Genomic DNA, 24,781 nt, shown 5'->3' on the forward strand with positions numbered 1-24,781 from the left:
CAACCTACAGGTGTGAGGATTAGTGTTGTTGTAGGTAGAAATTAAAGTCAAGAGACTATAAATTCTATAAATTCTGTGTGTGACTGGAGTATCCTGTTATTTGCAATGACATAAACAAGGAAAATTAAAGAAAAATGTGTCAAAACCTAAAAAAAGTCCATAGTGCCTAAGATCCTCCTTTTTATGTTTTTAAGTTGTGTTTATGTTCAAGGAAGTAGTCTTTTTACTTTAATAATACTGGGTCCCCCCTTCCCTTAACACAGATACACACACACACACACACACACACACACACACACACACACACACACAAAAAAAATTGAATTGACCTTCTCATTTACATTTTTACAGTAGTTATATGAATTTTGTTTTGGAGTGAGCCTTTTTAATGTCCTAAGATATCTATCTTATCTATCTCATATATATCAACTTATTTTAATCTTTCAGCACTTTAAGACATACCGGTACATTTGCCCTCGTCCCTTGGATGCCTCTCAAATTATGTTTGACATTGGCTGTTTAAGCCAATGTCACAATTTTTTGCTTGGTAAATTCTTTAATAAAAAAGTGACTTTTTATTTCTTCATTAACCCAATGTAAATAAAAACTGACAGCGGATATAATTCAAGTTAATATGCTCAAATAAATGAAACCCCAGGCTAGTGAAAGTGTTTTTTTGCTGTCAAATGGAGGTACAAGCTGGACGATGGGTGCATTCCACTTGATTTGTGCAGTTTTTCAATCCAATGATGGTAGTCCTTTCACCCTATTAGCTCTGAATTCCTATAACTGGCTTTCTAAATGCATAGAGACCCTTACCATTGCTGGCTCCTGCTGGGAGGGCATATGGGCTGCTTTGTTATCAGGAAGGGAGTGTGTGTGCAGGGTCCACCAATCATTGCCCTCGCCTGGGGAGTTAAACAAATTGATTGGCAGGCTAGTGGCAGTCAGTTCCAGACTCTGTGGTCCCCATTCACATAAACACAGGGAGGAGACCAGCTGAAGACTTGTTCTCTACTGGGTTCAGAGTTTTAAACACACAGATAAAAAGTAACATTTGTGGTAGCTAAAAATTTTGGTCATGGATTTTCATGTACATGCATATGTCAGTGCACATGTGAGAGAGAGAGCATGTGTTTCTAACTAATTTCTGTATGAACTAGAATCTGAACTTGTGGTTGATCAAACAGGCCTGATAATCCATTAATTAATGGCTGCTGCTGCAGGCCCTGGGATTTGGAAAATGCCTGGAGACAATTTTGATTTGTACAGTTACTTAAAAATAAACAGGAATTACAATGAATTTAATACAACTGCCACGGAGACGATTTGCCTCATGAAGTGAAGACAATGAAGGATATGTCATTTACCAGTTTATAAGTTATTTCAGTTTTGGGAATTTCACTGTATCTCCTTTACCACCTAGACAGATGTACTCAGCTGCCAAAATTGGCCAATCTATCTATCTATCTATCTATCTATCTATCTATCCATCCATCCATCCATCCATCCATCCATCCATCCATCCATCCATCCATCCATCCATCCATCCATCCATCCATCCATCCATCCATCCATCCATCCATCCATCCATCCATCCATCCATCCATCCATAATGGTCTTGTTTATGTCTCATTGGCAGAGCAATCAGTGGTTGAAGTAAATTTGAATGTTGCCTTTTTTTTAGTGTCAGTAACAGCATCAGTAATGTATTCAAATAGTTGCACATCCCCCACAACAAAAATGGGAATGAGTGAATGGGTGGGGGAACTCTCCTAGCCCTGCAGGAAGCCAGTGACTGCTCGAACAACTAAGGCATAGTTTTTAAATACATAAAGAGAGCCGAGGTACACTCAGGGCTGCAGACTGCAGACATTTATGATATTTAACAACACTTATGTATTTGAGCACTGTCGCACAATGTGTGGGAGCTTTGTGAGAAAATACAAACGGCAAACAGGTGATTCAGAGTTTCAAGGGCTTCTTTATCTCCTGCAAATATTTAACTGCCGTCCAGCATGGTTATGTAATTTGGCTGGCAACATTAGGCTCCATCACCAGTGTTAACAAGACTGATATACACTAAATCTGTCAATGGATTGATGAATTGTTCACAGCAGAAACAGGCTTCAGACCTGGACGGAACACTTTCATGCTAAGTGGACATCTATAAGCTAGAGTAAACAGTAAAGGGGTTGCTCCTTACACACACACACACACACACACACACACACACACACACACACACACACACACACACACACACACACACACACACACACACACACACACACACAAATAAATACAATTAAATAAATACGCACACAGGATCTCTAGAGTTCAGACAATGAACACAGGCTACCTAGTCAAGACCATTTTCCTAAGACCTTGCTCAGTTTGGAAAGAGTTATGGTTGTTCCAAAACATTTTCCATTTTCAAGATGCCGGAGGCCACTCTGCTCTTAGAAACCTTCAGTGTAGCAGTCATTTTGTTGTTGCCTTCACCGGATATGTGCCTCACTCAACTAAAGCTAGTTGTAGCAAAAGTGTAAATACTTATGTCTTTTCAATATTCATAGTAAGTACACATAGTATATGCATCACATACATGTGAGCGCATGCTAATGTTTGGAGCTCTACCTGTTGTATAGTACTCCAGTGAAATCATGCACAGACTTATCTGAAATTCCATGGGATTCAACATAAAAACATTGTAAAACAAACAATTCCAGAACAAATGTCAGCATCATGGGAGATGTACACTCCAAACCAATAAAAGCTCGCCACACACCTCACGTGTCACTTTGTATTTGTACACTAATATATCAAATAAAATAAATGCCTATAGATTGGGAGTATTGTGTTACTGTAAACCACCAGGATAGTGATGTAAATGCACTAAATTACTTTATTGGGTTTTATCAGGTTTTTCTGAGGCAAAACAGAGTCAGTTAATGATTGATGTGCCTGCGCACCAAGATGGCTGAAACACATGGTGAATGAGTAAAATTGAGTCGTAGCTCTTAGTCTTTATGGTGTGGGCTAATTTGTCCCTGGCAATCAAAATGCAAATACTGATAAGGAGTGAATGGCTAATTTTTCTTCCGTTAGTTGTGTTTTAATATTGAGAAAACCAGAGCTTTTTTGATCAGTATTTGAAAAGGCTGTAATGGTGATGTCACTGAGTAATTTCACTGGAGTTTAATTCCCAAATATCTCTGAACTGGGTATATTACTGAGGTGTCTTCATGTATAATGCCCAACCTCAATGTGTGAGGGGGCCATTTCTCCCCCCCACCTCCACCTTATTTTAAACAAAGGCATTATTGAAAGACATAGGGGCCACTTCACTATATAAGTATAAGGACCCGATCACTTGTTTAGAAAGCCTGTATGGAGCACACATCCTTAGCATTAAGACTCCATTTATATTACATTGATTTGAAACACATTACGGTAACCATTTTTACCATGCAAAATGATAACCGATATTATAACTACTTGATTTCAAAGAGATGATATGGAAGGAATAGCAATTTTAGAAACACAAGTAAACTACCAAATGTAAGTATTGTGGGAAGATGTGTTTATCTTAGAGTGATTTGTCACTGGTGTTTAAAAATGCTATTATGGCCATCAATCTAAGATCATCTATCTATGTCTACATGTCATAAAATGAGTATATGAGTTTCAAATAATCCCCTGCTGAAAGCTTATGGTCATATGTGACAGAATGACTTAAACAGTTAGCCTTAACAAATTCAGTACGGGTCAATGTCATGCTCAAATTCAATATGTTTAATACTATTTACTTTTGATCTGTCATTTTGCATAGATACTACTTTATAGAATAAAAGTCAAGTGAACTCTGATGCCTTTCTTGCTCTTAGATCCCACTTGTAGAAATGTTGTTGTAGGGCGCCTTTTTAGAGCCACCCATTAAAACCTTAAACAGGGCTAATGAATTGAGTTCTCTGTTATGACACAATAATAGGCGTTGTTTGAGGAGAGGTAGAGGGCAGTTGAATGAAGAGAATAATGTCATGAAAATGATAGAGAGCTCTTTACCTTCACAACTCATGGGCACAAGTGGAATTCAACCGTTATCATGCCATGACAATACACACAATACTAATAAGCATCAAAGTGGGCAAAATCAAGGGTGCTATTCTAACTGAAAGAACACATCTACGTCTTTAGTAAAGTAATGGACACATGGGCGATCACACAAATAAAGGGAGGGAAAGAGCATTAGAAGGACACATACAAACATAGGCATACACAATTAACCAGATAAAGGGGTAAAGGTTGGGATGAATGATGGCTAAGTAAATGGTATAGTAGCAGATGCTGGACACAGCCTCTTATTGGTGGAACCCCCTCTTGCTGACATCTTGTTAATAGAGATGTCCTCCTTCAGGTGTTTTCAGGGGGCAACCATGTTTTGTCTGATAAACTAAACCCCACATCCACAAAGCATTTTGTTTATGGCTGTGGTTTTTGTCTTTCATAGACAACAGACCTGTGCAGTTTATTTTACTACGTAGTTATACACTATTACTCATGAACCTTTAGAAATAAGGATGAAAACAAGAGTTCTATGGGCAACAGTATATCTAATATATAAAATTGATTATTTCAAATTTAAATTGTGTCAAATGGCATCTCCCTGTTTAATTCTGTCTGATTATGTCAACTTAAGGGTTTCAGTGACAACAAGATTAAAGTGTTTAATCAGCATCACCTTGTATCCACTGATCATAGCATAAAGGCTATCAGACAAAGAGAAAACATTCATGGGCTAAACACACATATGGCTCCCGCCACTATTGATTTTTTGTTAATGTACAACTGTTGGCCTAACACAGTCAACAGTGAAGTGTATTTATCAAGGTGGCTAAATTAACACGTTTTACCAGCATCAGGAATGTGAATACAAGCTGGAAGATCTTTGAGTTTCACTCCAAAATGATCAGCTGTGTAATAAACATGTATTACAAAATTAACCAACTCCCAAAAGTGGTTGTGAAGCTGCAAAAATTGTAAACTGTATTGTTTTATTTATATTGTAAACATCCCAAAATGCCTCCCAAACCTCAAAATGTTTCTAATCCATAATATCAGTGCCATGTATTAAGTGTGCTGCAGCTGACAGCAACTGTAACTTCTTCTTTGCCCACGTTTTTCCTCTGAATCAGGCACTTTAAATTTTTATCTGCATTAGTGGAAGTTCTGATCAAATTGGCACCTCATAAGAAATCCACCAAGAAACATTACATTTCAAATACCTTCAGAGTTTGGAACATAATGTTGCTTTCACCTTGTTGCCAGTAACAAACACCTACACTTCCCCTCTTTTTTCTGAATGTACAATGAACATCAGAACTTGAATTAGCAGGAGGGCTTTCTTTACTTTTCCAGACTGAGTGAAAGAAGTGAATCTGTCACTGGCCTTTGACATGATTATTTCAGCCAGACCAGAGCTGACAGTGACACCCACTAACATTCCCCGCTATTGCTAATGTGACAGGCCAGGCTGCTTTCCATTCAGCCGCTGACACATTTACACACAACCCACACACACACACAAATAAATAAATAGAGTAACCATCACCCTCCCCATACATAGTGTGATGAGTCTTTGAGCGTGTCCTTTCAGCTAAGCTTTTGTCAGAAGAAGGTGCTTGGAAATCCTCCAATGTCTTTAACTGGGATGGTTGACTGGAATTTGGTCAGATGTTAGTTTCTATGACGCTGCATTGTTTACTTCACAATATCACAGACTGTCACATTAAACAGTTATAAACCTGAAATGAAATCATTCAAGCATATCTAATCAAATTACAATCATTTGGAAGATTTAGCCAGATGCTATAGGTTCCTTCTTTATGCCAACATCAATATAATGTAAGACATATAATTACAGTAGGACATATTTTCAATAACACAGATCAGAGTAAAAGCTCAACAATAATTATTTGTGAAGGGACCAAGTGCGAATGCCTAAATGCCACATCATTTGTGCTGAATTTGTGAATGAATTTGTTTTGCAGGCAGTTGTTGCTCTACCAAGTTTGGCCTTAGTTCTATTAAGCACAGTGTGTGTTTTACAGAGCTTAAAATATATATATTTTTAATCTTTTTAAGCTGCACACAATATATACTGGATAAACGTCCATGGCACATGACCAACCAAAATGTTAGTCAAAGGCCACACTGGAGCCTAGAGTGTTTTCTGTTTTAATAGCTGGCATGCTTAAAAAGCTCAGCTGAGATCCTGTATCATGTGTGAAGCACATCAATGTCAAAATAGCTCCATTTGCCAGAATAGGGAACTCCTTTGCAGCAGTCAGGCCAAAGCAATCCACGGGTAGACGACCAAAGTTCATGCTTTAAGGAAACCATTAACTCACATCATGTCAGTCAGTCCCTCCTGCTTCTTAGCCCCACCAGGCCTGAGTATCTAATTTAAAATGGCTTTGCAGACAGGTCATTTTATTTATCCATCCATTTTTCTTTTGTTACATGATCTCTCAGGGCACATCAGTTTGCACAGTGTTAAAAAATAATTTCCTGAAACTACTGGAATTTCTTTGATGAACATTGCATAGAAGCCATATATCAGGTCACTATGACACTGTGCAGGCTGTCCACTTTCATTGTAATGGTCATTACAGCTCCATCTATGTGACTGCAGACACGCTGCAGTAAATTAGATGTTCCGGGCTGACCTCTTGTGGCCTGACCTTCACCTATCTCTCAGACCACAAGCATTAAATCTGCCACTGCAAGTCATTCACAAAGCTGGCCCAAGCCCCTAAAGAAAGGGCGGCGGGCCCACTTACAATTTAGGACCATGGGCCATGAGAAAGGACAACTCAAGTTATCCCTGGTTTGGTTCCTTTGTGAGAGCTGCAGATAATACCACAGAAAACTTAAAGTTGTACTTGTATCAGACATTGCGTAGAGTCTGAGAAAGGAAGAAAAAGTTGCCATATTGAAACAGTGAACTCCTGAACTGATCCCAACATAGTTTACATAGTGTACCTTCATTTTTGATCTACTAACAACACTTACCACTTTTAATGAAAAACACAGGGCACAGATTTTCTTTGCGGGGCTATTTTTCTCATCTTAATTGTTTTGTGGGTCACTGGAGAAAATAGATCCTCTTGAAATTTTATTGGCTTTGTTTTCTTGGGTCTGGTGTTAAAATGAGAAAACGACAGAGGTCACATGTGTATGTTTTCCTGAAGCTCCTGATGAAAAAGCTGAGACTTCGACTGACCGGTACAGCTGAATTAAGTGCAATAATCTGCAGACCTCATATTGACTTACTGATAGTCAGTCTGTGGACCTAATGAGCTTATCTGACATGGCTACAGCCGATAAGTCTGGAAGCTTCAACACAATGACCTGCACCCTTTATCATTATGGAAGCTCACAGCAGAATGACGTATCAGACACACAGAAGCCAGGCTACTCATGCGAGCAGATTAAGTCATAGCTGTGAAAAGAGCTTCCTCTGCTGATTAGGCCTAAGAGGAGGATTACTTTAGGAGAGCTGTTATTGGCATTGATCTAGATCTGGTTGAGGGTGCTTCGGCATACAAGAATTTCTCATTTTCATATACAGTACATCCTGATATATTTCTGCTATTTGTGTTTATCATATACATTAGAAAACATTCCAAAATGTTTATTGTCCATCAAATAATTTATTGATTATGAAAAGTATCAAAACAATAGCTGATTAGATACCGGTATGTAATCATACTCTCATAGTATCTCAATATGAATATGGTCTACTATACTTATGTTCTGATGAGTGATATTGGAAGATGTTATAATCATCTCATACTTTATTATCGTTATTATCTTTATCACAGAACAAATTTTATAATCCAAATGTATAGATTGATTGATTGTTTTTTTTAACATCCAAGTGCAAACAAAGACAACTAAATAAATGATAGATAGATAGATAGATAGATAGATAGATAGATAGATAGATAGATAGATAGATAGATAGATAGATAGATAGATAGATAGATAGATAGATAGATAGATAGATAGAAAGAAAGAAAGAAAGAAAGAAAGAAAGAAAGTAAGAACATACAAATTGTTCCAGAGGCATTTTTTGAATGTAATATACATGTTTAAGGGGTAGGAAGAAATAAATACTTCTAGGGTCCCACTCCATGATGAATGACTTATGTCAATGTAAAACAACCTGCAAAACCCTCTGTCCTTAAACCCTTGATGTAAATAAACAGATGAACAAATGAAAATGAATCACAAATCATGGAATATCATCAGGTTTTCCCTTAAACAGCTTTTTCTCCATTCATTTGATGCAGTTAATTCAAGTATGCATCTACATTTGTATCTAAGAATTGTCACACAAACACACTGTCTGTGTGTGTGTGTGTGTGTGTGTGTGTGTGTGTGTGTGTGTGTGTGTGTGTGTGTGTGTGTGTGTGTGTGTGTTTCACTCACTTGTCTTGGGTGTTGCAGTCAAGTAAAAGTCAACAGAGCTGACAGGGATCATGCTCTGGGGCAATCGCCCTTGGAAAAGAACCACCACACCCCTCCTTGCCATATTACTTCAGTCCATATAAACATAATCACACACACCCACCATGACCTGACCATGTGGTCCAAGGCCACCTCCAGCCAGGTCCCAACCTTTTCTTCCCCATGCTGCCTCATAGATCACTGCTGACACATTGGTAATTGAGCTGGGATAGATAAGTGTATGTGGTGAGGGCTCCGGAGTCTTGACGCTGTTGAAAAGCTTAGAGCAAACACTACATGTCACCACATAAGATCTAATGGATCCCTCAAAGTCAGGTTTCTAAGCATTTTTATTGGGGGCTGTCTTTTCAAAACCAGCTCTTGTTTTGAAATGCTGTTCTCTTCTTTCTTATTTATTATGGCAATTCCACTGAAATGAGTCAGATTTTATTTACTTATTATTGAGGCTGCACGCTCTTTATTTCTATAAAGGCTTTCCAGCAGTTTTATTCAAATTCAGGAATCATGTCACCACAAGAAAATGTATTGTCCATCAGCTTACAATACTGGCACAGACAGGTCATAATATCTGTAATCACTGGAAAATCACTTTCCGTGTGTATTAGCCAGATGAAAAATGTGTTCATAAAACATTTAAGGTAACCACAGATGCAGCAGTAGTCTACATGTTTGAACTGCAACTTTGATGTAGGCTTCATTGGCCTGATGACATCAGACTTTACCATCACACTGATTCAATGATGAAGAGTAATTCTAGTTCTCAATATTAACTTCACAAGTTAATATTGTGATTTGATCTTTATAAATTAAACAGACTTAATTTGCTTTAATATACGCAGTAAAATATTTCCAAACAAGTAAAAATAAAACCATACATACCAGCAATTTTGGCATTAATTCAAACCTAATAAGAATAAACACCAAGAATGTGTCACAGTTGTGGGCAATCATGCCCGTGAGCCGCCTAGCCCCGCACACCTGTTGTGCATCAGGACTCTAATGAGCACTCTTCTTAAACCCCGGAGGCACACCTGCTCTCTGCCAGATCGTTATTCGTTCCCGATGACTTTCCAGCGTATTCCTGTTTGCCTGCCTGCCTGCCCGGTTCCGACCTTGCCTGTTCCTGACCGTTCTGTTTTGCCTGCTCCCCTGTAAACTCTGTCTGCCTTCTGCCCGATCTCGACCTTGCCTGTCCCCGACTATTCTGTTCTGCTCGCTCCCCGGAGAATCCTGTATGTTGTCTGTGTCCAACAATAAAGCGGTGTTCAGCCAGACTCGTGTGTCGCATTTGGGTTCTTATCTGGTTTCTGACAGAATGTCTACTGGGATATAATTTAAAGTTCAGAAAGTTATCCGAATTCCTCCACACTGCTTCATGTATTCATATTTTCTTGAACAGAGACAGAGACAGAGACGCAAATGTTTAATTTAGCTCACTCTGATAGTCTTCTACCTATACCAGACATTTAAGTTCTCTTGTATTAGTGTCAATGTCATGTGATTTTATGCAAATGTGAACCGGCGTATAGTCAAAATAGTAGTAAAAATATGGCCAGAGTTTCTGCTTTAGAAAAATGTTATTGCCACTCTTGGAGTCCTTTTTTCAGTGTCGCAAGCTCCAAAGCCTGTGTGTCTAAGAGAAAATCTGTGTTTAGACTAAAAAGAGAGAAAGAGAGGGGGAATATGTTGTTAGCAGGACATACAAGCGTGATAAATTTCTGTTCGTCTTTTGTCAGTGAATACGTCTGGGCCCATATGCTGGACTACAAAGCAATGTGAAAGCAGCATTTAAAAAGCCAGGCCTACCACATTAAAGCCTATAACAATCTGTGTTCATGGTAAGTTATCACTCTCAATTAATCACGTCACACAATAGGATTTCTGATGTGTTCAAGCCCCTTGAAAGCTGCAGGTCAGGCTGAGGGCAGACTGACTCCCAGCTTCCCAGTCCCCATCCTCTGCACTTTCCTTTCACTTAATCACAACTTTGCCAGGATAACCACTGCCACATTTTTCTGATTTCTGCAAGAATCATGGTTAAACATGGCTCCTAGCTCCTCAGTAAACATATATCTATAGACGAAAAGATGAGGCTTTGTGTAGGCGGTTCTGTAGTCTGGCAACATAATCAAAAGTCTTTCTGCCTGATTAAAACCCCTCCCTAGTCATTCCACTTGGCTTGTGTAAGCTCATGAATGGTATGGTATTGTCAGGGCTCTCTCCATTCCTGCACTCCTGAATGGGTTTTACCACTGGTTTAGATTCGGTTACACGGTTTTGGTTAAAAGTGTTCCCCACCCACCACTTTGGACTCCATGGTTCCCTTGGCTGACCTGTTTAGAAACTGCTGTGGAAATGTCATGTCGCCCCTCCCATAGGCCGGACAGAACATTCATTTTGATAGATTAGATAAAAAAGAAAAAATTACTTGGGATGAATTAAACCAACGGAACCAGGTGGAGCTGAACAGTCAGTCTATGGTGCAACACAAAACCATAAACAATGCTCAATAGGCTGAGAGGCGTTGACCAATATTACCCAAAGAACATTTCAAACCTAATGCAAAAATGCACAAGGAAAGAGTTTCTGTGTTTTAGAATATTATACTTTTGTGCATATAGAAATTAAACCCAGTTTCTTTGCAAAAGCTAAGAAGATAAAAACACTAAAGCCTTTTGAAACAAAATGTTGGATGTAGATTAAGAAAAATTAAAACAATTATACTTGTTATCAGTGTACATTAAACAATGTCAAATGTTATAAAATGATGTAATTAATATTAATATTAGATAAATTATTAGAAAAAAATAATATTAGATACATTCTAAATGTATCTTTACTTTTATTAAGGTCACAGTTTTGGTCGCACTGATTTTAGGATTTTGGCATTAAATTAAAGGGGAATTTATGGCAGGGATGATGAGGCTGAATGGAGGGAAATCAGGAATCCTGAGACTTTATATTTGGATCTGAAACTGTTTGTTTTAAAGCCATCTGCCAGTCATTCTGCTTTCCTTAGAGCACTGTTCACATGTTGCAGGTGCAGTATTTAAACACATCCCCTGCTGTTTGTACAAAATGTAAACTGGTTTAGAAATCTAACCTGATTTCATTTGCGATCATTCCCTGTTGAGCCTATAATCAATTAGCTGCTTTCTCCTCGTGTTGCTGTCAATTAGACTGAGCACTGAGGAGACTGCTCATTAGTTCAACCAGCACCTCCTACATTACCAAAAGATGAGAATCCAATAACATCTTATTTACTTGACACTTATTGGACAGATATTTTTCCTTTTTGACCGTCCCTGCTGCATGACTAAGAAAACCATCACTGGCTGCATTTGAAGGTGATACCTTTTTAAATGGTTTGGCTGTGCCTATTCATGTTCCATCAGCCAATGTCCATGTTCGATCAGTTTTGTGTTGGTTGGATTTATTTTCTCATTAAATTGTAGTTTAGAAACATAAAGTTTGATGTTGAATTCATGTATCATCACAATCTTTATGCTTTTCCCACACTTGAAAAACCTTTTCACAGTTAACATGAAATTTTGTTTGATTGTGGTGGGGCCACTCCCTTAAATTCAACACTCAAAATGTATATGTTGATGCTGACTACTACTACTACTACTATTATTATTATTATTATTATTATTATTATTATTATTATTATTATTATTTGGGGGGACTTACTTGTAACCAGTAATAAAAAAGAAACAATGTATGTTCAAATGTTTTACTTCAGGATTCCAAGGAAATTCTTAATTGTTTTGTGACTATCAGAACATGAGAAATACATTTCAGTACAGTGTGTTTTAATTTCATGAGGGTAATTATTCAGGAAATCAGGAAAAGAAACAAGTAAACAAGTAAGTAAACTGCATATATGTAAAATGTTAATGGCATCTCCCACATATCAGCCAGTTTCCATGGTTACCAAGGTATATTTTATTGCCTGTTGAAGCGACTCAGGAGGGATTCTACTTCAAGTCCGCCTCTTCTTTCACAGCTCAACTCTCCATCTCAACAAGAACAACACATATAATGTCAACACCAGAGTTCCCACTAAAAGTAATTGGCCTTCATTGGAGAGCATATAAAGAACAGTAGCTGGTTGCAGGGGGCTTCCAGCCGAGTTGAAGCACTCCTGGGTTAATCGCATTTCCTGCGAGGGCTGGAGTTTGGTTTTTTTTCTGCCTACAAGCTATTGGAAGCTGCTGATATCAGCAAGTAAAGCTGGAAGGAGATGATGAGATCATGATGAAATCAACATTTTACTGAAACAGATGAATGAGTAAATGAACATAAATATTCTCATTTACTGTATATCTGCTCACCAAACTTGTCCATAGCACACAAAAATGTAACATCAATCTCTGAGCAGGACACTGTTCTGGATGCTGCAGTTTCAATGTTTGAACATGATTGCTAACTTCTAGATTAGCAGATACAAAACTGTAAGGTACTTGGGGAATAAATACAGATTTAGCAGAAGCCATACTTTGCCACACGTGGGAATAAATCTTAGCAATCAAATGCATCAGTCTTTGAATGTTTTGTCTTCTTTGCTTCATTGAGAAAGCTATACTTTAATGTTCAGACAATAAGTCACAATGTTGAATGTTTTAGTGTAACATGTTTATTAACTGTTTACTTGAATCTTTCCTTTGATTCTTTTGAACAGTACAGAGATCCGTTATGCTGCAAAATTTAAAAAAAATTCGGAAACCTCTGAATGTAAACGTTATGACTATTTCTTTATGAAGTACTATTGTTTGAATATGGAATAATTTCTTGGTTGATAGGAGAGGGAAAAAATACAATTCTTTAACCATAAACTCGGTATTTTCCTCATGTGCGCTTTTGTTTTTGATTGATTTGACGTGCGTATAATGCTGACTTTCTCCATCCCCTCGGCTTGCTGAAACGGCCTTTTTGTGCCACTTGACTCCCTCGCACACACTCAGCCGCATTTGTCTTGCAAATCCATCCCCGCTGCGCTGCGTTCAGGCGAGAAAAAGAGAGCAGTCGGACATCAGTGAAGTTCAGGCCAACGAACAAGCGGAGAGGCTGTTCCATAGCAGCCGCTTTTGTCGATATCAGAACGGAGAGCTGGTGAAAAATGATGCATGCTTTTGCACATCTGAAGCCTGGCAACCGACATAGTAAGGGCCCTGGGGGAGGGGGATCAAGGAAAAAAAAATTAAAAAAGGCCTTTAAAAAAAAACCTTTCCATCGTAAGGGCTAAACAAAGAAGACTGGGTGCGTAGAAAGTCCTCTTACACACGACGGGGATCAGAGTGTCGGAGAAAAGACGCACGGCCGTGATTGAAATTAACATATTTGTTATTTATCACTTTTTCAAGTTTCAGGGAGTTCGGAAAGCTACACAGATGGATTATCCACTTACTCTGAAGAAATTCAACAAGTCATGAATCATTATTAGATCGTGTAACCAATAATATAATATAATATAATATAATATAATATAATATAATATAATATAATATAATATAATTTATTTATTAGCCTAGAAGTTTAAATCTTTTGTCTTGTGCCATGAAATTCGGTCTAAAATCAGACCCGTCTGGTTCATTTCCATATCCTTTCAGGTTGGCTTCCTCGTGAATGGACTGTAATATTTCATGACGGGGCACGCAAAAGCTGTGCACAATGCCACTCATATCCCCTCTGCTTTCAGTCGTAACAAAGATCATAGCAAGGAGTCTTTATGGCTAATTCACTGAAAAGCACATCTTTCGTTCTCTGGCACGGAGGTCAGGCCGCCGTGTTCCGTCCACCAGGAGGGTTTTCAGAGGCAAGAGGCAACCAACTGGCTCCATCACACGACCCGCCCCGCCCCAAACACACGCACGTACAAATACGCGTGCGCGCGCATACAAGCACACGGATAGATGGGCTTACATGGACGTATTCGCACGCACCATATAACTATTTGACCATTAGAACTTGGACAAGAAAATAAAATACATATTGGAAATCTATTGATAGCTTGCAGAATATTCAAATTGATTTTTAAGCATTTAAGATATATGGTTGATTTCATACATACATACATACATACATACATACATACATACATACATACATACATACATACATACATACATATATACATACATACATACAGTGTTATTAATAATAATAATAATAATAATAATAATAATAATAATCGCGTGCGAGTCCGCAACAAGCGGATCATTACGCATGGAAGTAATACTGGAATCTGCCTTTACGCGTGAACGCACGAATTGACTGTGGATGAGTTGTTCCAGGGAAGGTTTTCTAGTGACTTTTTAGTTATTATCAATTCAGGGTATTTTAGTTATTAATCATAATTCATGCCACATTCATGGAGAAAATGTTAATTCAACCTTGTAAGTAGTTTTCAGAATGTTCACATGCTAAATCATTAACTCGTGTCCGCATGCGCTCTCGCTTCTGTGGATGTTTTTGCGCTTTTGGAACCTATCCAAAGCAAAGTAACCCCCTATCTAGGAAAAATATCATCCCTAATCTTTAGACACTGTCTAGTAAACTAATAAAATAATCTTTAGGCTCCTAACTACTTGGTTTCTTAGACGCCTTTTGCACAGTGGCCAAAACTGCTGGTGCGCTCGGAGGTACTTGCTGCGGACGCATAAAGTTGGTGCTATTGAGAAGTTTAATATCCCAGGAGAAACGCAAGTTTGTATCTCAAGAGCTTCGCAGGGACAAAAGCCCAGCGCCTTCGCACCATATGCTTAATGGTCACAGCCGTCCAGGCTTTATTAGTGGCAAAACGTGCTTTTTTAAAAGTTGGAAAGGCTCTTTTATTTGAGTTAGATGAAGCACTTGCGCACAAAACCAGAAGCGCGCGCTGCCATTGACTCGCCCCCTTTTTCTTTCTTTCAGCGGTCTGAAGCGGCCACCGTCATCGCCCGTTTCACTCCAACATAAGCTTTTCATCACCCGGCTTTGTTCTCGGTGAAAGTAATGCTGCGAATCAAAGACATGACAATATTTTCCATCAGCCTGGAGACTCCGGACAAGAGCCCTCGAGCCTTGGCAAAAATCAGGACCGGTTATTCATCCTGTCACTCCGCACCTGTGGTCCCGCATTCAAAGTATACAAACCTGTCCCTATTAACATTAATTATTCACAAACAACACAAAGGCTGAAATAGAGCAGGTTGAAGTCTGTTTATAGCTTCTAAATGTTTTATTTCTCTGAAGATGTGCCCAAAGCCTTTTCTCCCTCTTACTCACCACCGAGTGCTCGTCTCTCTTTCAGCCTTGAGTAGCTCTACAGCTTGGATTGTACAATCGCAGCATCTGCTTAATCTAGTGGATAAAATATGGCACAAAACATAGCTAATAGAGGATTTTTCAGACAAACCCCACTATAATGACTTATCTGTGCCGGAAACAAAGGTGCGGGCGCTGTGAGCCGTGTGCTCATGGCTGCACTGGTTTGAGGAGAAACATACCAGGTGATGTCAAGAAAATCAGCATACCGAGAAGGACAGTGCTCCGAATCCTCATTGGTCCATGAAAAAAAGCCCGAAGACCTAAATTTAATTGGTCTATCAGAGGGCCACCAAAGACCTGATTTTTAATTGGGCACACAAAACAAACTGAGGGACACGTTAAGCGCGATTGGCCCGCGTTCTGCTTTTAGTCCAGTGTCACATCATTGAAAATCTGTTTTTATTGCAAAACGGCATGCTTTACAGTTGCTACATTGTGACCTTCACAAAGGCTAGTGGGAGATTAAAGACTATGAAAACTGTGCCAACCCGTCGTGAAGACACTGCGAGGGCCTCTCTTTGCTTGTTTTTGGGCAGCTGCTGTCCAGGGACTCAGACGCAATAAGGACATGAAAAGAGCCTAAGTTTCAACAACCAGGTGCATCCATGACACAAGCTGATCTTTCCCAGCGGGAACGAGTAAACGCCAAAGATGTCATTTATACTGGATGGTGTAAAACAAAAGCTTTATCTCACCTCTCCAGTGCACACTGTTCCCTCCTCCACTTAACACCTTGTATCCTGCAGACACGTGTTGCTCACCAGCAGAAAGCCCCCAAGAGTGTTTATGTCACCCGCTGAATATCTCTACAACAAAATAATCTTCGAGTTAATCCGATGTGGAGCTGTCAACTAGCGCGTCAGATCCCCGCTTTATAGCGTATTTCGGATGATCAAGGGCGACTTTCCTAATTTTTTTCACATGAGTTACTTTTAACCGAATCCCAATTAACCTTTCTGGTCAGTCTTTTTTCATCTATTTTTCTTTTTCAAACTAAGAAAAATTCCAATTTTCAGCTATGGGTGTAATTTCAGCGCACATTTATGTAAAGCGTCGGTGCGTAAAAGTGTAAATTCTGTTTTCAAATAAAGTCTTGGGATGACATAGAACTGAGCGTCAAGATTTAGTTCCGAAAAATATCAGATGCGCGGAAAAATGAAGTATCTTTACACAGTGTGTTGGAAATATGTTCACTATAATAACAGAGCCGAGAACGTTTATCTGTCTGCCACTCCAGTTCAAAACATCACTTAATTTAAAGAGTTACGCTAAATTTCAGCCAAAACGAATTTAATATGTAAGTCAGCAATAAACGTTTCAGAACATTTTCAAATGAATGTTCAATAGTAATACATGTGTATTTGGAATTCAGCGCAAGAAACTCAACGGAAGTTATTATTTCCATTTCCGTGACTAATTCAGATCTCAATTCAATAAAACGAGCAGTTATAAGAAAATTATTTTAAGAAATCACATAAATTGCTATTTTCCAAAAACCAGAGCGTTAGATAAACATTAAAATCCTTCTCTGTTCTATAGTTAAACGGCGACTATTCAGCTCAGGGCGCCGGGCTTTTATTAACCAAATTACCGCTCTGCACGGCCGTCCTATACGTCCGTGCCTGCTGGAAACTAAAAGGAATAAAACCTGTCAGACAGTCAAACACCCCCGTCCCTTAGAGCCTTGCCAAGCCCTCGGTCGGAGTGACAAGATAGCGCGAGAATTTCAGCCCTTCCCTTCCGCTTGGTTGAAGCGCACTAAAGAGCGTGAAATGACAGTTTGCGCACCAAAACCTCCGAGACACGAAGATCTGGTGTCGCTTCAATAGCTTTTCAGCCCGCTGACTCATAAACGCAACACTAACGTTAGACTGGAGTTGCAGGGGTGGACTGTGAGATTACTTTTCAGAGAAAGACAGAGAGAGCGAGAGAGTGAGTGCATGTGTGTGTGTGTGTGCGCGCGCGCGCGTGTGCGTGTAAGGGAGAGAGAGAGAGATGGAGAATAAAATGATCTCTAACAGTATTTCAGTTTTAAAAAAGAGCAATAATAATGATATGCATGGATGAATAATGATAAATACGTGATTACCAACCTGTTATGTGAGGGGTTTCTGACACCAGTCCTAACAGCAGTGCTCTACATGTTGCAGCAGCCGCCGGGTTTGCACATGGCTCATATGCGAGAAGCGCGGTGATGTTGTCGAGGCGGACACGAGGCCGCAGGGCCGGGAGGCACATGCGGACGGATGTAGAGAGATGCGGATACCACATGGAAAAGGGTCCATGCAGCACCTGGCAGCATTCAACACGCGACCTCACACTAAACTGCTCGATTAACACCTTCAGCTGTTCCACAGGCTTCTCATTAGCATAGTATTAAGATGTAAGTCACCACAAGCTACAAATACATTTATATCTTCATCATTTCACTACCTCCGTTTTCAGAAATACCTGTGGCGCACAAAATATCATAGACCAAATATGATGTTTCAGGTGCTTTGTTTAGAGTTTTCACCAGTTTACTTTTCAGATAATTGGTCTCTGACGTCATTACATTAAAAGCACATATATTTTGCATAATGTCGGTTTTCATGCGCCATAATCCAACGCCAACAATATAGTTCATGAATAACCCTGAGTGTTGACACCAAAATATTACACTACATTTATTTTCTCTGGACTCGTGTATTTTGATATGTTCTATTGGATTGATACCAGTAAGAACAATCTGAATTAAATTGTGAGAGTTAAACTGCAGTCTGGAGTCTAGTCGTGCCCCCCCCCCCCCCCCCCCCCCCCCTTTCATCTGTCAATCAAGAAGGTCAGGAGGTATAAAATACTGATACTGAATATCAACGACAAAAACTGAAGTAAAAGTATATACGGTCATTACAAATCACACAAATTTTCAGGAACAGATGTAGTTTCAAGTGCTTTTATTCAGTCAATATAAATAAAATCAGAGTAGAACTATATAAAGTATTTGACATTTCAATTACAGTTAAATTAAAATATATATTATCAAAATAAATATATGATTGCCAGTTGCCTTAATTACAAAATAGAATTATCAACGTGATAAAAAAAATGACGTTATCAGTCTTATATTGCTACAGCATTGTTACATGTACAGTAGAAGCTCCACTCAGTGTTCACAGTTTGACAGTGCGCACTCAAATGCGCATTAAAGTAATAAAGTTCACAGTCTTCATATTTCCAATGTGCTTTTGATCAGAACAAATCACACTTTGTTTAGGCCAAACGGAGGTTCGTTTTCAATGTTCGACAGAGTCGTTTTGCTGTGCACTTTTCTTGGGTCCTCCGGGGTCCATACCTTAGCCGTGCGGATGATGTTCTGCTCGCGAAGCAGCTTCTCGTCAGACCAGGAGAGAGAGTGACCGGTCAGGGGCGGCAGACCGTAATCCGGGTCGTTTGGGGAGGGCGACCCTGAAGGAAAAGCATTCATCAACATTAATAATTAATAATAAATTTTTGTTCATCTTCATCAGCTTTGCTACCTGTTTGCAATACGAATATTATGCGAAGTTCCAGACTTACTAGTTCCTCTATGACAAATGATGACCTTCCTCGGTTGTGTATGTGTCTCGCTGCTGTTATTCCTGATCGGGAGGTCGGACTGCACAAGCTCTGCCAGGAAGTTGATGTATCCGATGGCCAGGCGCAGCGTATCGACCTTGGACAGCCGTTTCTCGTAAGGCAGGGTGGGGATGTGCGAGCGGAGGCCCTCGAAAGCGTCATTGATGGACTGCATCCTTCGGCGCTCCCGCACGTTGGCAGCTTGTCGTAGCTGCTGCATCTCCATCTCCGATCTCATTCGCCTTCTGCGTTTCAAAAGCGGCACACCGTGCTGGCCCATCTGCGGGGACAGCTCCGGGGTGCTGTCGGCGCAACCGTACGAGAAACCAGAGGAGGAGGAGGAGGAAAAGGACAAGTTGCCGATGTCGTAGTCTCCATCGTGATGGGCTGCTTTATTGTCGTCTTTGCTGTAATAGTCCTGGAAGTGACTGGTGAGAAAGTCTACATCGTCATCCAGAAAATCGTCTGTATCCAGGGTCGCGTCTCTGGAAGAGTGGTCTGTAAAGAATTCGTCGTCGTCAAAATAAGGAGGAGACGAAAAGGAGTCCAGGGTGGAGAAAGGCTCCAGGACGCTGTCCATGTTTGTATTATTCTGGTGCTGTTGCACGAACAATAAGCCCTGTTTGTGTGTTCGCTGCTGCAGGGTCAACTTTTACATTTACTCCAAGCGCCGGCACGCGAGGATACTTTATAGTGACAGCCTGAGTCGCGTGCCGCTGGCTGAGACATGGAGCCAATCACAGCTTTGTCCGCGCGACGCACCCCGATTTCCACGAGAACTCGTCACGCCCCTTTTACGCTTCTGGTTCTTTTGACCTTTTGAGCCGACACGAATAATACACAGGCACAAAGAGGGGAAAGAAGAACAATAAAATTGAATAAAATCATACTCCCCAAAATAATGAACAATAATAATAATAATAATAATAATAATTAATAATAATAATGAAACTGCGGATTAGCACAAAGGTCTCATCATCACCTCGGTGCGGTGTCGCGCTGACTGTAAGTTTATTCAAGAACAAGGCTTCATGTTAGTTTTATGTCGATTATTACACTTATGTTCAACATCGACTTGACCGGACACTTTTAAAGGTAAAGGTGGAACTTGTGCAAAACACAAACCCTTCATTACTAACTAATAATTCGTCGCTAAAAAAAAAAGATTTTAAAAAAAGTTTTATAAAATGCACTCGTGTATATATATCTCCTATACACAAATATCGTGATGTGGAGGAAAAACTCGCTCATTTAGTCATATACTCAGAAAGTGGACAATGCCTTCCTAAATACATGCACCAGTTGGTCGATGCGCCACTTGTGCCATCAGAAACCGTTTTTAGTTTAGGAGCTGGTAACAAATAAAGGCACAGTGGTGGGCACACGCCCCTCTGACACCTCATGTGACAAAACCATCGCGGAGTCGCGAAAGAGTACCGGTGTTTGCAGTGTAAGTACCCATCTATTCACTCTATTCAGTCTGGACTTTGTTCTGCAAAATGGACCACTCTGTGTGTGCGGCGTGCATGCGCGCGTGTGTGATAGAAAGCTGCAATACGGGTCGCGGCCGTGGGAAGGAGGCCAGTTGCGTCGCAATCGTCAGTCAATGCAACATGTTGCGTTATAAATGAGGCTTGTGTCGCTGTCTGTCTACATAATAAAGCTGTAGCTGAAAGCCCACACGTCCCAAACAAAACACAACAATACATGCACGTCCCAGCACCGAACAGGTGCCGAACAAAGCCACCAGGAGCCCGTAGATCTGCATCTACCAATCTCTCGATAGCTGCATACTTTGTGTAATATCCACATGCAGGGCTGTTTCCTGCAAACTTGATTTCTGTGGTTTTCTGTACACAAAAATCCAGCTATGTTTAACGGTGACAGTCCAGAATTGACATAACGGGCCTTGAAGACAGTCATTTGCTGTTGTTCATAATTACGACATTAATTGATACAACAAATTCTACTCTCAGGACATGAGCTCTCCTTCTTTACACACATGCCACACGCACACGTCTGCGCACGTCTGTACAAATCCTTCATTGCGTTGCTGAAAAACGCATGATAATTCGAACCGTGCAGGTTTTTAAAGCGCCGTGACCGCGCGCTCCACGCCACCACATTGATGAATGTAACGTCACGCTTAACAGGGCGACGTGTACACGCGGACAAGTGTCTTGGTTCCCATGCTGCACCTCGGTTTGCAGCATGCAATAGGACACACACACACACGCACACACACACACACACACACACACACACACACACACACACACACACACACACACACACACACACACACACACAGTATATTTGTGAGTATGGTCGCCAGAGGCGTCGCATGCTGATAATAAAAGCAACAGCTAACGCAACTGTAATCAGCAACAATAATTGTAGGTCGATGTAGACTATAAAGACTTGACTTGCCGAATATTTTTAACAATTAAACAGTCATCTCCTTTTCTGTCAAACAGCAAAACAATAATGTGTCCTGATATTGCTATTTATTTATCTTCTAAAAGTTTGAATTAATATTTATGAGAATTCATAGGGATGTAGATTTGTGCATGGATTTTGTGGGGCCACCTCCGGAACAGATTGGCTGTCAAGCGCGGAAATCCAGAAAGTGAAGTTCAGGAGACCAATATGTGGAATTAGTGTTGTAGTTAATCCTCAATTATAATCCTGTGTAATCTCCTCATACAGAGGATTATCCATCTGTATGACAAAGGGATTGCCAAAACAGTATCTTAACTAATTGGATGCATCTTTATCCTTTATCAGAGCTAGTTAGACTGGGGTGTTTTAAGATCTTTATGATGTTTTTGAGATATCTGAGCTCCATTTGAATTTTGATATTTAAAAACAAAGCATTAATTTAGATAATCAGATGATACTTAGAATGATACACTCAAAATACAATTCTCAAATACTGCTATTGTCCCTGCCGTTTATAGACTATTTGCACACTCGTACAAATGACCAGAAATATGGAGCCAAATCCATTAATATTTGTCACACTCATTTCCTGAATTAAAATATCTTCTTCATTATATTCATCAATAGACATAAATATTACTTTGAACTGCTTAAATAACAATAAATAATATAATTATTATTCTCCTAACAAATCGACAGTTAAGTATTGTCACAATTTACGAGCTGTTATTTAGTCAGTTTAGTTCATTCATCTTAAACAGAACTTGTCAAAAAAGCAATGATCATCTCTAGATGCTGTGGGGAGGTCAGTTTGAATGGAAATGCCATTAAAAAGTCTTAAATCACCATTACTTCTATAGAAAATACAATAAAACTAAACTATGGCTTCGTAGCTGAATGCAGTTTTTTATTTATTGTGTATTTCCCAGCATACAATGGCTGGAAGATATTAATACATTTGTATAATACTGTTTTTCTGTTGGCAAATGTCTGCATGTGCTCGTGTGTGACTCTCTGTTTGTCTGTTTGACACACACCCCCAAACACACACACACACACACATGAAAACAGGTCACAAGGTGTCATTCTGCAAGCTGCTGTGTCAGCACTGGGAAGGTCTGGGAATCACACCACATGCACAAGGACAGACAGGAGGTAGTTGCTCTGTAGATTGACAGACAAATTAAGGAGCCCTTCATAAATTCATCTAACCGTATGGCAGTGCCACAGGTGCGCGCGCACGCACACACACACACACACACACACACACACAGAGGAGCCTATTCCATCTTCCTTCAGGTGAAGGGCATGGTATATGGGCCAGCAGCCTGTTGTAGACAAACACATGCTCACATTCACATCTATGATTGGTTGATTTAAAATAGCCACCTCTCTTCATTATTTGCATCTTTGGAATGTGGGAGGAAGCTGAACCCAGACAGAAAACACACAGGCACAGGAATAGCATGCAAACCCATAGAGGATTTGAACCTTGAATCTTCATGCTATGCGGCAACAGCACTAAACACTTTGCTGCCCTCAGCAAACTATACTAAAGCGCATTTTCATTCAGTATGAAGCACAGCTGTTAATGTCTGTAACTGACTAAGATATTAATCTGGTTGTTCCAGACCAAGAAAGGGGCTAATATCTGAGGAGGGCAGAGAGAGTCCAACTCTGCCAGAGGCTATTGATGCCTCAAGAAGGATTTGATGGGATTAAGAGAGATCTACAAGTTGATCCTTTATTACTCAGTGAAATCTCAGCTTGTTGAGATATATGTATATATGTATGTACTAGATAGATAGATAGATAGATAGATAGATAGATAGATAGATAGATAGATAGATAGATAGATAGATAGATAGATAGATAGATAGATAGATGTCTGTCTGTCTGTTGCTCACGCTGAAATATAACTCAATCCAATGTGGCATTATGAATTAATACTGTTAAATCATGCATTTGTTATAATTGTTTTACTGTTAATAATGTTAATTCACACTGATCTTTTAATGTGTGATAAAAGTAGTTTTTGTGAAATAAAGTCAAACTCCTCTTGATAATGTTCTTGATAAATACAGAAGTACGGTATTTGAATATTTGATATGTATGATAAACATTTGAATCTCTAACATTTCTTTATCAGTTTTGGCAAAACTAGAGAAATAAATGAGAGAGACAAAGATAAGAATTACTTTTATTTCAGCTTCATCAATAACTGATTGACATATATATTATACTCTTTTCTTTACAGTGTAACACAAAATCTAACAGGAGAAACCACGTTAAAAAGGATATTGTTGTTTTTGTTGTTTTAAAAAAAAACAACTGAATAAATTAGAGCATATACAAACCAACCATATTCAACTGAGGTTTAGATTCATTTGTACCAATAATGTGTCTGCATGCATTATGAATCTTAAGGAATCATTTAATGTATAAATACATCTGACCAATTCATGTACAGAATGACTCTATGAGGTTGCTATAGAACAGAGAAAACAGGGAAGCACTTTAAAAAGACTATACACAGACACACACGCATGTACACCCGCACGCCGCACACACATATGCACACGCATAGATGCACGCACGCACACACACAAACAAACAAACAGTTCTGTTACTGCACAATTACATGTGTGAGAACAGACATATGAAAACAGACAGACATGTCTGGGAAACCCTGAATTTTGTTTCTTAATGTCCTTCTTCCTGAATGGTAACAAAGATATCAGCTCAGGATCAGCAGCATTGTATTCATGGAAATGTTGACATTTACTCGCAGTAATTCCTCTTTTAAATGCTAGGCTATTTAAGCATATGTTGTTGTTGTTTTTTAAAAACCCATCTAAATAAGGAAGGGATTACTATTACTATCTGACACCTT

At 39.5% G+C, this 24,781-nt stretch overlaps 1 protein-coding gene and 1 long non-coding RNA gene across 4 annotated transcripts; both read right to left on the reverse strand.

Moving 5' to 3' along the window:
* Positions 1 to 13,161: 13,161 nt before the first annotated feature.
* Positions 13,162 to 18,169, reverse strand: LOC115248055 (uncharacterized). Of its 3 annotated transcripts, none has more exons than XR_003887093.1 (2): positions 17,943 to 18,169; positions 13,162 to 13,712 (listed from the first exon to the last, which is right to left on the reverse strand). It is a non-coding gene; the product is annotated as an uncharacterized lncRNA (long non-coding RNA). The 3 variants fall into 3 exon arrangements; XR_003887095.1 differs by lacking the exon at positions 17,943 to 18,169 and adding an exon at positions 16,545 to 17,716; XR_003887094.1 differs by lacking the exon at positions 17,943 to 18,169 and adding an exon at positions 15,808 to 16,537.
* A 603-nt stretch (positions 18,170 to 18,772) lies between these two features.
* Positions 18,773 to 20,105, reverse strand: ptf1a (pancreas associated transcription factor 1a). The gene is made up of 2 exons (XM_003975508.3): positions 19,408 to 20,105; positions 18,773 to 19,296 (listed from the first exon to the last, which is right to left on the reverse strand). The coding sequence occupies exons 1-2, from the start codon at positions 20,024 to 20,026 to the stop codon at positions 19,091 to 19,093; spliced, it is 825 nt and encodes a 274-aa protein (XP_003975557.1). The 5' UTR covers positions 20,027 to 20,105; the 3' UTR covers positions 18,773 to 19,090.
* Between the last annotated feature and the right edge of the window lie 4,676 nt (positions 20,106 to 24,781).

This window comes from Takifugu rubripes, chromosome 22, assembly GCF_901000725.2.
Source record: "Takifugu rubripes chromosome 22, fTakRub1.2, whole genome shotgun sequence".
Taxonomy (NCBI): domain Eukaryota; kingdom Metazoa; phylum Chordata; class Actinopteri; order Tetraodontiformes; family Tetraodontidae; genus Takifugu; species Takifugu rubripes.